General features: G+C 44.7%; 1 protein-coding gene across 9 annotated transcripts in view; it reads left to right on the forward strand.

Moving 5' to 3' along the window:
* The window catches only part of LOC139560988 (peroxisome proliferator-activated receptor gamma coactivator 1-alpha-like), a 46,717-nt gene extending 31,335 nt beyond the window's left edge, over nucleotides 1-15,382 (forward strand). For 5 of the 9 annotated variants that reach the window (XM_071377769.1, XM_071377774.1, XM_071377777.1 and 2 more), the window contains 6 exons: nucleotides 2,051-3,305; nucleotides 5,382-5,486; nucleotides 6,144-6,264; nucleotides 9,390-9,514; nucleotides 9,835-9,986; nucleotides 12,277-15,382. In XM_071377769.1, the coding sequence (XP_071233870.1) occupies nucleotides 2,051-3,305; nucleotides 5,382-5,486; nucleotides 6,144-6,264; nucleotides 9,390-9,514; nucleotides 9,835-9,986; nucleotides 12,277-12,380 (1,862 nt within the window). In that variant the 3' untranslated portion in view covers nucleotides 12,381-15,382. The remainder of the gene's footprint in view (nucleotides 1-2,050; nucleotides 3,306-5,381; nucleotides 5,487-6,143; nucleotides 6,265-9,389; nucleotides 9,515-9,834; nucleotides 9,987-12,276) is intronic. The other 4 variants (XM_071377770.1, XM_071377775.1, XM_071377778.1 and 1 more) reach the window with 2 other exon arrangements.
* The last annotated feature ends 586 nt before the right edge of the window (nucleotides 15,383-15,968 follow it).

Below are 15,968 nucleotides of genomic sequence, written 5' to 3' on the forward strand. Positions count from 1 at the left end.
GCATCTTTTTGCTATGGCCTAGGCCCTTGGTTGTTATTGTTTTGTCACTGAGGTAAACCTGAGGCAACCACACTACTCCGAACCAGCCCACAGATTTGACTGGAAGGACTAATCTCCTCTCACTAATAGATTTACTCTGCACTGTGTTGTCTTTAATTACAGTATCTCATGACACTGGGGTTTGGTTCTATGTGTTGCTATTTGCATGGCTTACCGCAGGATCAACTCTTTAAGCCCCGAGTCAGAGTCATTCGGTTGGAATTCTCGTCGCAATTTACACTCCGGACAGAAACAGATTAGGGGAAAAAAATAAGAAAAAGACAACAAAAAAAATGTCTCTATGTTAAGTGTTTGTGTCTGCAGAGCATCCATCACCAACCGGTTTGACTGAGAGGCGCATATTTATCGAATTCTGATTTATTTTCGACAGCGCTAATGGCTCCTAGTTTATGACCCTGGTGCGCATTGTTTTGCACAGATGGCGTTCCATTGGCGAAACAGAAGTTCCTCAGGCACTGCGCCGGCCCTCCATCCCTTCCCTTTTCATAGCTCATTTCATTGGCGTAATGATAAATATAGCCCTCTTTCTCAGTTCTCTCTCTGAAATGCTGCGTCAAGTCTCTGTGTCTCTATCGACGTACCACGTCTGACTGTTAAAGTGGTACGGCGGTTTGCGGTTTGGTTTAATGTAAAATGTCGATAATAATTCTAGATGATAAGCTGGTCGGATTAGACAGCCCAAACTCAGGAAATGGCCCCAAAACTGAACTTGTTATGTATCAGTCTCTCTCTCTCTCTCTCTCTCGCTCTTTCTCTCTCTCATTCTTGTTCTCTCTTTGTGTCTTTCTCTCACTCTCTCTTTTCTGACTCCGAGCCGTCCCATTAAATACTCTTACACTGGATTTGAAACTAATAGCTGTCATTTGGTCCAATTCACGGCGATGGAGAGTAATGTGCGTTCATAAAATGTGCAAAGACAGGGAGCGTAGGTGTTCAAAGTGCCTAAAATACATTCCAGAGAGGGAGGCTGTTCGCGGTTATTGTGTGCCTGTGTCCGTGTGAACGTGCACGTGTGGCTGTCTGTCTGCGTATTAGTCTGGAAGAGAAAGACAGACGGTGAGAGAAAGAGAGATGATGAGAGACAGAGAAAGAGAGAGACAGAGCGATTGATCCAGAGAGGAAGACCGACAGGGAGAAAGGAAGGGAAGAGACAAGAGATAGGGAAAGGGACTGCCTACCTAGCGCTGGTTGTTTGTGTGTGTGCATTAACAGTGCTATAAAGCAGACCGATCTCAGGAATTCCCATATAACTGCCATCTGTCGGCCTGTAAATCTGTCAGGAGGGGTCGGGTTCGGCACGAGTCACGGAGAGGCAGGCGGGATCTGAGAAGAATGACAACCCATTACCTCGGCAGACACTGAGCCTCCATTACCAGTCAGACATCTCCCTCGCGCCAAGCCGACACTATCGTATGACAGCACAGTGGCACGCCATAGCAACATGTACCTCCGAATACTGACATATCTCGCTACCTTGACTGGCAGTAGAAAGAGGAAGCCTGAGCTATAGGACACTTGTGATAGATTTTCAAAACTGAAGCCAAAGGTCTTCGCTTTTTTTAGGCTACATTCGAGGGTTCAAGTCGAGATGCTATATATTTTCGGAGGATGATGTGTTCTAGTTGTCCGCTGCGGATGTGTGTCTTTCTCTTCTTCCTGAACAAGGGATTGTCCAAGGTCAGGGAGGCAGAGATGGCGGAGGTAACCGAGCCATGTAGCAGCTCCACCATATTAAGTTACACAGAGCATTACATGAATCTGTCAAGATTGCAATAAAATACGGATCAGGATTAGGAGCGGGAATGAAAGTGAATATTTTAATCAAGCCCCTGTGTTTATCCACTGTCTATAAACAGGTTGTGGGGAGTGGAAATGGAGGGGGGGTAGGTGGAGAGGTAGAATGCATTATAATTCCATTCTCTTATCAACCCTTTCTCTTTCTCTCTCCTTCCTCTCTCTTTCCTCTCTCTGTCTCTCCCTCTCTCTCCAGGTCTGACACCACCTACCACGCCCCCCCACAAAGCCAGTCAAGAGAACCCTTTCAAAGCATCACTCAAAACCAAGTTGTCTTCATGCTCCTCGTCTGCCCTGGCGTGCAAGAGGGTTCGGCTGAGCGAGGCGGGCCCCTGCGGCCCCCCGGCCCTAACCCCGACCCTAGATGGAGGTCCCTCCAGGAAGGGCCCCGAGCAGACTGAACTGTATGCCCAGCTGAGCAAAGCGTCCACTGCCCTCCCCAACTCGGTGGTCACCGCAACGACAGGGGGTTGCCAGGAGGAGCACCGCGGCGGCAACGGCAAGCGGGGTGCCCAGCCCCGCGGCTTCAGCGACCACGACTATTGTCAGTCGACGGCGGCCAGCACAAAACGGGACGCTGACGCTAATGCGGCTAACGCAGCTTATGCTACTGTTACCATGACGACTACTACGACAACCCCTCTGATGCCCAATCCGGTCATGGCGGAGGACAGGCATGTGAAATGTAAGGACTCAGCCATGCCACCCTCCTCCTTTTCTTCCTCCTCCTCTTCTACATCTTCTCCTACATCTTCATCCTCTTTGGCCAAGCAGCTGCAGCAGAGCTCTTACCCTGTGGCTATGGAGGCTCGGGGACAGGACGCTCGGGGACAGGACCGGACCCCCACCACCCAGACAAGAGCACCACCACCACAGACACCAAATGGGGACCAGCATTCCACCAGCAGGAAGCAGCCCCTGCGAGACCAAGAGATCCGGGCGGAGCTCAACAAGCACTTTGGCCGCCCCCAGCAAGCCATTTACAGCCAGGGTGAGAAGGGGGGAGAGTTGGTGGTGGAGGAGGGGGGGCAGGGAGGAGGGGAGAAGGTTGTCGCCCCGCAGGCGTCCGAGGAGAACCCTGCTGGGGATGAGTACTACTGCAAGCTCCCTGGTTCTGGTTCTACTGGGTACCTGCACCCGGGTCTCCCGCCCTTCCACGAGGAACTTGAGCTCCAGGACCGTGGCGTGGAGGGGCGCTTCCTCTACCCCTGGGAGGGCACCCCCCTGGAACTGCTTTTCGAGTCCTGCTCGCCGTCCTGCTCGCCGTCCAGCTGCTCCCCCTCACGGGGCTCCGTCTCACCCCTCTCCTCCCTCCTCCTCTCCCCCAGACACTTTGTCTGGCCCCGTTCGGGCTCCCCCTCCTCCCGTTCTCGCTCCCGGTCCCGCAGTTCCTCCTCCCACCACCGGAGGCGCTCCCTCTCCAGCTCACCCGACGGACGCCCCTCCTCCAGGTGAGTAAAGCCTCAATCTCTACTCACCACGTCTAGGTTCCCATGTCCATACTACGTCTTGCCCAATATATCTACTACTTAGTTTCATTCTAAGTAGTATGCCAGTGTGGCTATCGGAACACAGCCAACTCATTCCCTCCTGCCGGGTGCTGTTTCCCCTCTGTTGTTCGAACGTTGTTTGAGCGTTGCCTAAAGGTTGTGGGCGGCTCTGACAGTGTTCCCGGCAGGGGGTGGACAGCTCAGTCGTGTCAACAGGCCTCATCAGCTGTCAGAGACGTGTCAGTAGAGGATAGGCCCTGTGCTCTGAGTCTCTTCAGTCTCCCAGTATGGGGCCTCCTTTAGCTTCAGCTGCTCCAGCATCCCCAGCTTGAGCTAAAAACATTGGGGAGACTCATTATATTCCAGAGGAAAGAGGCTTTAACAATAGGAGAGTGTGGCAGGGTCAGGGAGAATCCTTACTGGCTTGACTACTGGACAGTGGATTGCAATTGGCTGGTGTAATGAGGCTAGCCAAGCTCAACTCTCTCAGTACTTTACTATAGAGCAGAGGCTGTATGTATCACTCTTCTTAGAGTAGAAGTGCTGATCTCAGATCAGGTCCCTCATGTACATAATCTTATTCACTATGCTCTAAAAGGCTAAACTGATCCGTGATCAGCACTCCTACTATGAGAAGCTTGATACATACAGACCGACAGTTCCACTGGAAAATACCAGACAAGGAGGCTTGGTGTATTAGTCATGTGCTATCAAAATGGTATATCTGAGAAAGAGGCAACTAGGACAATTACGAAGCGACTGTTGCTTCAACGTTGTCAAAGCCTCATTTCCCATGGCAAGGTTTTGTCTCTCTCATCTCCTCCTCCGTTTTCCTGGGATCTCTGTTTGATGCAGCGCATGTTGTTTTAAGCTGCAGCTGTTGTTTTTGCTGAGCGCCAGGCGAACCCCCCTTTGTCCCGGAAGATGAAAGCCAAATCTGGGAAGTGAGTTTAGTTCTGGACCCCCCTCCTCTGAAAACAGTGTGTATTATCACAGCAGCTCGAGAGAACTACATTTCCCATGGTTCCCTTTGATCAGAGCAGAGGGGGTACTGTGTTTTTTTTAAAGGGATATAGGTACTGAGTAGGACTACACATATAAGGAGACTTTATCAGCAAGTTTGCATTGAGTGCCTTGCAAACTGGATAGACTCTTCATTCCCTTCCCTCAAGCTCATAAGTGAGTTTAAGTTTGTTTGCTGGGTTACTGAAAGGTCTCAATGGAGGTTAGCTTTGCCTTCTGTTTTGAAGTCCTTTACCCTTGATAAATCACTCACTCTGATGACTATCACCAACCTCATGATACAGTACACAGAGAAAGTCAGAAAGAAGAAAAACAGGGGGAAAATAACCACATCAAAGGTGATGGCTAAGTTTACCGGAGTAAAAGTACCTCAATCTTAAGAACTCACCCAAGAACTCAAAGTGAAACAATTTCAACAAATCCATTTTTTCTCTCTCAAATCTCTCGACTCCCCATCTCTCTTTCCAAACTCTTGTCTTCCTTAACTTTGTGTGGACATTTGACCATTGCCTAGCTTCTCTCCCTCTATTACTCAAGTCTCCCTTCTTCAGCATCAGTTCAATAATTAAGCAATGAGAGCTTGTACTCTGTGTAGGGCTACTAGCTTTACAGTTAGGCCACGGGGCCTAAAGACCTTCCCCTCATTTAACATAGATATGAGGTGCATGTATATACTGGCCCTGATGGGGGAAAAGGTGAGACCATCTCCCAGCTGCACTGTGCAGAAGCAGAGTCTAGCAAGTCAATATCAGTAGAACTAGGAAAATGTGTTAAGAAAAATTGGCAGAATATATTTGGACTTTTGGTTGTGTTTTTTTTTTAATGGTTAGATTTTACTCTGTGGCTGTCTGTCATCTTGCAAGAAAAGGCTATGATTTAGGGATGCCAAGGTACAGTGACTGGCATGTCTAGACAATATTATCGGTTTTAGAGATACGTATTTCAGATATGCACAAATGTTTTAAATATCCTGGATGATATCTTGATGATTAATGTGCATTCCGTTTTTTGCAGGTCTCGTCACAATATGGACTCCAGCACTTACCGATCCAGGACCCACAAAAGCCCTCGCTCACAGTCTCGCTCTCAGTCCAGATCCCCCCTCAGCCGCAGGCCAAGGTAGGGTCCACCACATTCCCTTACACTAAACCAGGGGTAAACAGCTCTGGTCTGATTATCCAGTCCCTGCATTTAATGCTTGTTTTCATCCTCGCCTTTTAACCAAAAACATGAATTGATTGAAATCCAGCAGGATTGTGGAACCCCTGTACAATGTCCTTATGCACAAACACAGGCAGTGTAAAATATTGACACTCATTCCTAGCTCCAAAATGATTTGCTATTGATGAGCCTAACGACACCAGGAAAGCCCCAAATCTTCCCATCTCTCCAATGCATAGCCAAATCTGACGAGGAAGTTGAGAGAGAAAAGTTGCACTTCTTTCCCCCCGGATGAAGCCCTAACTAAGCAGAAAGTAATGACGTCAAGTAGTGCTGACAGTGGCAGCTGCCCGACTCCCAACTGTACGCCTCTCCCGCTATCCACCATCTCCCGCGGGCCTCCTGTGGGATCCATAACCTTAACAGCGGGGAGGAGGCATCTTCTTATTAATGCGTTTGTTTGTTTCCCTACCCCTCTGAGAAATTTAGCCCATCTCGTTGGTGGGGTTTTTCGGCCGATACGCTTCATAACTGCTGGCGTCAAATCGAAGGGCGGATGTTGGAAGGGCGGTGGAGGACAGTGAAAGTGATGGGTTTGGTTTGGTCCCTCCGCAGGTACGACAGCTACGAGGAATACCAACACGAGCGTCTGAAGCGGGAGGAGTACCGCCAGGACTACCAGAAGAGGGAGTCCCAGAGGGCCGAGCAGAGAGAGAGACAAAGTGAAAAAGCAATAGTGAGTTCCCCTGTCATTTTTCTTATATTCTGTATTTTCTGATCTTTCTCTCTCTCTCTCTCTCTCTCTCTCTCTCTCTCTCTCTCTCTCTCTCCCTCTGCTTATCTCTCTACGTCCCCCCCCCACCCTCGCTCTCTCTTCGCCGCCATCTCTCTCTCTTCACCTCTCTCTCTTTTGCCCTCTCTGCATATCTCTCTACTTTCCCACCCATCCTCTCTCCCTCTCTCTTCACCTCTCTCTCTCTCTCTCTCTCTCTCTCTCTCTCTCTCTCTCTCTCTCTCTCTCTCTCTCTCTCTCTCATCCATCCTTCTAACAGCAGCCTGGCATTAATATCTCCCAGCTGTACCCATCGCTGTCTCACTACCTAGACAGGGCAGACAGTTGTGGGCCCGTGGCCGTGCCTACTGCCTACTGTTCCTCTCTAATGAATGAATACATGCAAAGTGAGTCACTGAATCTTTCAGGGCTCCACTCGTTTTCTCTTTATCTCCAGGTTGTGTATTTTTAAAAGTCTCCGGCATCTGGGAACGGTGTCAGTTCTAATTAATCACACCACAGGGGCACATGTTAGAAACGGCAAGAGTGGGAGGAGGGATAAAAAGGGAAATTCACCGCCAAGGAAATGTACACTGTTCAAATAAGGAATCTTTCTAGTGATCTAGTTTGAATTTAATCAAAGTGGGATGAATATCAATTCTCTACCTCTCTCTCTGTTTAGTATTGCACTCATTTGGAACATGCTAACACAGACTGATAAAGGCACACGTCAAATAATGCACACACGCACAGCTTTAGCCTGGATACATTTTAGACGAGACAGTTATGGGCAGCAAAGCCAAGCTGTCAGTAGAGGTTTGGGAGGCAAGCGGATGTGAGGGCCACACACATACACTGACTGCCAGCCTTGGGGTAGAGTTCTGCACAGGGCAGTTTTTGTTGAGCAGCACCCGCCCCACGCCGGCCACATCAATTCTGAGCTTCACCCGATACCCGACGTCAGGACAGATTTTTCTCCACAACCCAACCCATCGGCATAGAATTGTTCTGAGAGCCGATCCGTGACCCGACAAATATCAACTTCTAAAAAAAAATATGATGACTTCATTTGTCTGCATGTCTATTCAACATTTGGATAAAAGAAAACCATTTCATTAATAAATAAAATAAATAAAAAATAAAATAAAATAATAAAACCATTTTTTCACAATGAGATGCGGCATATTGACAACTCAATCGTTCTGAAGAAAATGGCCTCTTCATTAGCCATCTTACCTCCTGAAAGTCTATAGCTGACATAACAAAACCTTTGCACTCAATTTTGTTTAGATATTCAAATAGTTTAATTGAAACTTAAATAAATAATTCCCAGAATCGAATATAAGCTGCAAAAATAGATTTATTTAGTATGCTATACTCAAACTTTTACCAGCCGCACCGGTTTAAACTTGATATGGTCTAAATGAAAGAAAGCCTGAATTAACATTATAAGATTATTATTATTATTGTTTTTTTATAACTAGTCAAGTCACTTCAGAACAAAAATGTATTTACAATGACGGTCTACCCTGGGAAAACCCGGACGACGCTGGGGCAATTGTGCGCCGCCGTATGGGACTCCCAATCACGGCCGGATGTGATGCAGCCTGGATTATTAACTGATACTAAACTGAATTAGCATATCATAAACAAATATGCTTCGCAGGCTGTGTATCCATCTCCCGGTTTTATGTTTCAGCACCACACATATAATGGACAGTTCACTGATTCGCTGCATGTGTGGCTGGTAGCCTGTCTGCCTTACCGTTCACCGAATGGAATTTGCGACACAGCGCAAAACAACATGGTCATGGGTTCGTAAAAAAAAAATCTTGATTGTTTCCTACCTGCAATATAATTGTTCTGAACCGCAAGCCGACCCGCGGGTTGAAAGAATATTTTCATTCCACCCGGCAGCTTTTTTTGCTGGTCAAACATAGGGATCTGTGGATATCAGATATCAGACCCGATGCAGGACTCTACCTTGGGTGCCGTCTTGGAAAGCCGGCATATTTATCAGCTGTCAGAAATGAAATAACTAATTCAGCAAACTGTATGTGAAGAAGAGCCAGAGAAAACGAACACTCCGGCTAATTTGTCCTTTTTTCTTCTCTTTTTCTAAGTAGTGGAGCTTATGTCTTGCCATTGAGGATGCATCCCAAATGGCACTCTGTTCCCTATATAGTGAACTACCTTTGACCAGGGCCCATAGCGCTCAGGTCAAAAGTAGTGCACTACGTAGGGAACAGGGTGCTATTTGGGACAGAGCCTTAGTTTAGCTTCTTTGCAGAGGTGAACTTTAAGTTTTAGTACCAGGCAACTGATTTACATGTATAAGTTACCAGTGGCCTGAGGTAGCTTTCAAAATTTGAATGGATCTCAATAGACTTGCCCCAGTAATGGCAAGTAAATGAGTGAATAAGTAAATAAAACCAGTGATACAACGTAGCCCTAAAGCTTGCTCTGCATTATATGATTAGCAGACGCAATTAAATTGCTCCCAAAACCATGATGGCAGTCTCGTGCTTTAGGTCCAAAATTATGCCGCTGTGACCTTTGTGTCCTTTGTGGTTCGAGGAACATTGTGTGCCCCCCCCCCCCCGGCCTCCTGTTGTTCCTAATGGTACAGGTTTCTCTAAATGGCATATTAACTGGAGCCTACTGTATGGCATAAACAACTCATTAACTAATTTTCAGTTCTGCGACTATAACGAAAGAGGACGAGTTATGGAAAGAGAAAATGCTTCCTTTTGATATTTGTCGCTGGATAAAAAAATATATATGGTTCAATATGGGCCAGAAATAAAGACAGAAAAGACAAGTGAATGAAAAGGTAGATCTAAGGCGATTTCTAAAGCCTCTCTGTCCTATCAGATAAGAGGAGGTATTTAACACAGCCCAACCAATCAAGGAGGAACAAAACAAGACGGGAGCAACAAAAGGGTGGCCTCACGTCAGTGCTCGCCACCGGGCGTTCCGAGTAGTTCATTATGGCCACCGAGTGAACCTGAAGGGAAGGAAAAAGGATGAACGAGAGGGAAGTACTCCTCCTTTATCTCTCTCCCTCTCTCTTTCTATCCTTTAATGAGCAGGAGGAGAGACGGGTGGTGTACGTGGGGAGACTGAGGTCCGACAGCACGCGAACCGAGCTAAAGCGGCGTTTTGAAGTCTTCGGCGAGATCGAAGAGTGTGCCGTGAACCTGAGAGATGACGGGTAAGGCCCCGGGACGGTGTTTGTGTGTGATGTGCGTGTGTGTTGGCTATATAGGGAGGTAATAGGATTCATTGTAATACATTGCGTCCATTCATTCCTACCATCTGGGTTAGGTGGAACACAGAAAAGCATCATCTCTTTCAGGTCGAGTGGAGACGTAGGGCGGGATAGAGCTGTATGCATTCCAATCATGTTTTATTCATCTTATCTGTTCCTAGCCTAAAAAGAGCCCTACAGATACATTTTATTGTATAAATAAATAGTGTGGCTGTCCGCTGACAGAGGAGGCCCTGACGTCGTTTTTCTATTCTCGACTGCAGGGACAATTTTGGTTTCATCACCTACCGCTACACTTGTGACGCCTTCGCTGCCCTTGAAAACGGACACACCTTGCGCCGGTCAAACGAGCCCCAGTTCGAGCTGTGCTTCGGTGGACAAAAGCAGTTCTGCAAATCGAATTATACAGACTTGGGTAAGTTCTGCTTTGTTGTTGCTCGGGAGAACCCCGGAGCCACGGCTAATACAGGCAGACTGTCAAAGGGAGGGAGTGATGGAGGGAGGGGATGGGGGGGGGAGGGAGGGGTGGAAGCTGGGAAAGAAAGAGGCTCAAGTGACGCCTTTTGAAATGAAAGAGCATATATTTACTCTTACCCCCCCAAGCTTTACAATTCACCTTCGAGGCATCACAGTTCTGTGTACCGGTCCAGGAATAGAACTGCTCTTTTACCGCCGCCCATATAGGAGTATATCTCGAGGAATCGAGAGGCCTTCTTCCATTCCATTGCTCACAGCCTATATCGTTCTACTTAGTCAATGCACAAGTAATTGGAAAGATGAGCGCTAGATTCTTTAAAAGCTTATCTGTGATTTGTTTTGATACCCTATAGACAGTGATGTATAGTTTATGCTCTGGTCCTCTTGGAGGGTAAAGAGAGGTAGATGGAAGGAGAGAGGGAGGGGGAAGGGGGATGAAGGGGAGGGTGGAGGGGGGCAAGGTTAAGTCCCATCAGCCCATCCCTCCTGGGTGAGCCTCCATCTGTTGCCAGCTGTTGTGGCGTTCAACAGAGGAAAGACCTCGCTGTGGTACCTAGCAGCGTGTCATCCACTGAGAGAAGGATGAAGGGTTGACGGGAGGGAAGGGGGGATGAAGAAACGAGCCTGACAGCGGAGGCCTGATTGACTAATAATCAGCCATCTCTTCCTCATGCGACACTCATAGACAAAGACACAGACACAGGCTCGGGTTCTTAAGGCGGCAACCCTACAAAGTGCCGGCGACATAAAAGCACGGGTAGAGCTAGTCGATTCATCTGAGGAAAAGGTACACAACTTACACATGCACGCACTGAAAAAGAAACCACATCCGCTTGAAAGACTGGACTCAATGTTCAGATGGACGTGGCTATCGTGCCGGATGACGAATATGACGAATAATGCAAGACGTTGATAAAAAATATCTCAGCTTCTACCTCGATAGACGCCGATGTTAAAAACAAGAATAGAAAATGGCATGTCCATGCTTGTCTTTCTCATCCTCTACCTATACTATAGCCCCAGTATCAATAAGAGGGTAGACATTTTGGCATCGATGTTTAAATAGTCAGTCAGTCCATCAAGGTGGATGCTCTCCTGTGTGGCCATACGAGATCATTTGCTCCACTTGGTGATGGAGGTTAAGATTCAGAGTGGGGCGTGTACAGTTGCTCCCATTTTCCACTCGCCATTCATTCCCTGACAAAGAGTGAAATGGGGAATGTTTAATGCAGGGCCACTGGGAGGTCAGTAAGTCATGGCAGAGGGGAAAAAATAACATGTTCTTCAAAGGAATGAAGGCATTATTGTATATTTCCGAGGTCCTTGAGAAAAGATATGGAGCGCTAAGACAGCTGATCAGTCTCTCGGAATGAAAAGAAAGACCTTCGTTCTGCTTCCTCTCTTCTTTTGGAGAGAAAAACTAGTTGAGGCGATCCCAAACTGCCCCGTGACGGGGGTAGGAGAAAAAGGGAAGGCGAAAAGAAAGAGAAAAACGTAGTGTCCAAAGCGAGGGAACTTGAATAATGTCATGCGGTAGCGACCTCAGTCCCTCCTCTCAATCTTGCCCGGCGTGTTCGTCTCGATTTTTTTTTATTGTTGTTTTCCGAGACACTGTCAATTAGTTCTAAGTAGTGCGCATGGGTATTTTTCATCCGTCAAGGTGTGCGGCATGACACAATCCACCCCTTGGCCATAGCATTAGATCACGACTGGCATCTCCTGCTTGCCATGGTCATTCCCATTTCTCAAGCTCTCAAAGTTTGCCGCAGCCTGTGTGGGGGCCCCATTTGTGAAGCTGTCTGCCACGAGAGATAAGACACTTGTTTATTATCGCGCCGACCATTCAAAATAGATGCCTCCGCCACTCGCTCAGTTTGGGATTTTTTTGTCACTCGGTATCAGGGAAAGCTTTATTTTCCACCCGGAGCGTTTTAATCATGTAAACATTGTGTCGAAAGACCTAATTTCAGGACAGATATGAAACATTGGAGGGGAGCACGGATAACTTTGGGACTTATTGAAAAGTAACAGATGCAGATGGGTTCTTTGAGATTGATGTAGACGTGCCACTTGTCTTGATCTGTGAGACAGGTACTTTGTGTCCAGCGACAATTTGAGACATTTACAGTACACTTTAGTCATCTGGCAGACGCTCTTATCCGGAGCGACTTTACACGAGACCACTTAGGTTGCTTAACACTGATGTCAAAATAAATCTCTGGTTTCAGATTCCCATTCTGACGACTTTGATCCAGCCTCCACTAAAAGCAAGTATGACTCCATGGATTTTGACAGCTTGCTGAGAGAGGCCCAGCGCAGCTTGAGAAGGTAACAAGTGCTTTAGCAGCCGCTGTCTACCAAGAGGGATGTCTTGATACCTCACTAATGTTTCTGTCCTTTGACTACGAGAAGTTTTACACTCTATGTAAGAGAGTATATAAAGAGGAATCTATATATATATATAGACCAATATATATATATATATATATAACAAAAAGTATATTAAAAACAACGTTTACATGAACATAGCTGCTGAAGAAGCTGGGAAGAGACAGTACCTGGAAAGCCAGTGAATCCTCATAATCCTGTACACAGATGTGTGTACTTTACTGCTGTACAGCAGTCAGTGAAAGACAATAACATTCATGAGATTTTTTTCTCTCCAAGCACTACAAAAACCCAACTATGCTTTGAGTGGTGAACATGTGCAGCTTGTTCAGTCTTTTTTCTTTTTGTCCTTGATTATTCTTTTTATTTTTTTATCCGGTGTCTGGATGTGGTGTTACGTTATTAACGAGAGTATAGGGAAGTGTATCTTGGAGGCTCAAGATAACATTGCTGTCTAAATTTTCAGGACAAAAATGTAGCCCTGTATATACAGATATTATCAAAAGGAATATTTTTATTTTGTGTACATATCAAACAAAGTTCTTTATTTGTTACAGCTATGCACTGTAAAATGCAGCCTTTTTAAAATGATGAAGACATTTTCTCAATTAAGAATGTCGATCTGTAGTTATTACAATGATGTAAAACATATTGTACACCTACATGAAGTTTAGAGGACATGACATGATTGTAAAAATGTGTAGGAGGCTCATTTTGATGGAGCATGTGAACAAATTTCCTTTTTTAAGAATGATTTTGTTGGGGGAAAAAAGTTAACCATGTATAGTTTTATCTGTTTATAAAGTTTCTCAATCAGTGTTTTTCCGTATACAACAAGTATAAAATGCATTTTTAACGTGTTTTTTCATGATTGTAATGAAACAAACCCCATTTTTAATAATATTTCTGAAACAATCAGTATATATATATATATATCAATTCATTTTGATTTCAATGCTTTTTATGGTTCTCGTTTTGATAATTTTACTCTCAGTGAGAAAAGACTACTAGTTTGTTTAATCTGTTTAATCAGGATAAACCGTTCATATTTATCTATTTATTTTAATATTTGAATCAAAAATATTTATCCTCTCCATCTCACATGGTGTACCTCACACATTTTTTCTATTTATATTGTTATTTGATTTTTGTTATTTCACTTACAATCAGTGGGTAAGGTGTACAATAATGTGGGAATATTACATTCTATGCCTTTCAGAAACAATAAAAAATCAATTCTAATCTCCTCGACAGTGGCCCTTCATGAGATATGCTGCTCATTGTCCAAGTGATTTCTGTCTCCACAACAGTGGTTTGCAGCCATGACAAAATGTCTACCACATTATTTTCCTTTATACACAGTAGAACATGAAGCAATAAAATGATTTTGCAGGTATTTTTGTTGTACCACACTGTAAAAATCTGTGTCGTTGCTCCACACGCTTGATTATGTGAATGCCAAACAAAAGTTTACAATTTTCTTTCCTGAATTTAAAAAAAATATTGTATTTGATGTACAAAATATATATATATATAATATATATATTATATATATAATATATATAATATAATATATATATATATATATGATGATAATAATATTGACATTATTCACAATAATTACAAAAATAATAATAATATAAATGAAAGAAAAAGTATATAAAAAAGCAATAAATTATTTTTCAAAGTTGTATTTTAGCTCATATTGTTGTGTGGTTTTGGACCCTGACCCATTACCCAATCGCTGGCTACATACAGGGATTCCATTCCAGTGTCTTAGCACGGTCACATGACCCTTATCACCCAATAGAGAACACTTACAGAATGTTTGCCCATTTAGTGTAAGTTCGGGTCTGTGTGTTTGCGTAGAACATTGTGGCAACTGTACAAATGTAAACTAATACAATGGAAAACACAGTGTTAAAACTGTAGTGTTCAACAACAAGCATCCTAGCATCAAAACATTTGTCTGTGTAGCGCATGGCTATTAAATGATGACAGCCGATACAGTACATAGTACTTTGGATAACAGGCTCTCCTGTCTAAATGGCACTACTTGAATGACATCTTATAAGCCTAGAGAAACTACTCAATACTGCATGGAGCCGCACCATTTTCTATTAGGCGCTGCTGCCACACAGTCCAGATATCACAGCACCTTCAACGTGACATTAAAGGTAACCTTGTGCTTTCTGGTGCAATTAATATCCTGTTTATAGTGCAAGCTAAGTAACAAGAAAAACCAGCCTACATTGCAAGAGGTAGAACTCTTTTGTATGAAAGCTTCGCTGATCACAGGCCCCCTTTCATGAAGTTTGACTTGTGTAGATGAAAACGAGATGCAGAAGCAAAATCAGTGGTGGGGAAGTCTCCCCGTCTACCTGTATTTCAACATATTTTTTATTTTATGTACAGCGCTTGGGTAATGGTGTCGCGTCCCATTTGATAGATGTGGCTTTAATCATTGTAATAAAAAAAAATCTGCTTTGTAAATCGCCTAGAGTAGTAATATATTATAACACCTTATGGTCCTCAAAATGTCATCTGTGTCAGACTTTTTAACAATGTGAACTACTGAGGAATTTGCCACTGCTTAAACGTTTGTTGGGTGATCATGTTTCTTTTGGAAGGACAATGGTGTGAGCGTGTGTGTGCATGTGTGTGTTTATAGGCAGGTGTGTGTGTGTGTGTGTGTGTGTGTGTGTGTGTGTGTGTGTGTGTGTGTGTGTTGGGCAGAGGGGGGTGGGAGGGAGCGGGGGTATTGCTTTGGGTTGTTACCTGTTTGTGTCCTATCCACGTTGCCTTCTGCCAAGTCCTTACCAATGCCTTTGTGGTTCTACCTATTGTATGAGTTTCTTGTGAATTTAGTTTTTATGTGCAATTCTCATCAGCCTCACCATGCCAATAAAGGGAAATGTGTTTGAAAGAAACTCACCTGGAACCCTCCTTTCATGTGCCTCTTTTCTTTACTGTCTCATCCCTCCTGCTTCCTCTCTCATTGTCATGGTAAGACTGTTATTCAAGCATTATTGTGACCAATTTAAAAATCGGCACTGCATGACTGTAATGGCATATCCTTGAAGTCTACCCTCCATGTGAAAACTGACTGTATTGAAATGCAGTGCCTTCAGAATAAGTATTCACACCCCTGAGTCAATACATGTTAGAATCACCTTTGGCAGCGATTACAGCTGTGAGCCTTTTTGGGAAAGTCTCTAAGAGCTTTGCACACATGGATTGTACAATATATAATAATTCTTCAAGCTCTGTCAATCATTGCTGGACAGCCATTTTCAAGTCTTGCCGTAGATTGTCTAGGCCACTAAGAAAAATTCAGTGCTGTATTGGTAAGCAACTCCAGTCTTTCTTTGGCCTGGCTTTAGGTTATGGTCCTACTGAAAGGTGCATTTTTCTACCAGTGTCTGTCGGAAAGCAGACTGAACCAAGTTTTCTTCTAGGATTTTGCATGTGCTTAGCTCTATTCCGTTTCTTTTTATCCAACAAAACTCACTAGTCCTTGCCAATGACAAGC

Source organism: Salvelinus alpinus, chromosome 31, assembly GCF_045679555.1.
Source record: "Salvelinus alpinus chromosome 31, SLU_Salpinus.1, whole genome shotgun sequence".
Lineage (NCBI taxonomy): Eukaryota > Metazoa > Chordata > Actinopteri > Salmoniformes > Salmonidae > Salvelinus > Salvelinus alpinus.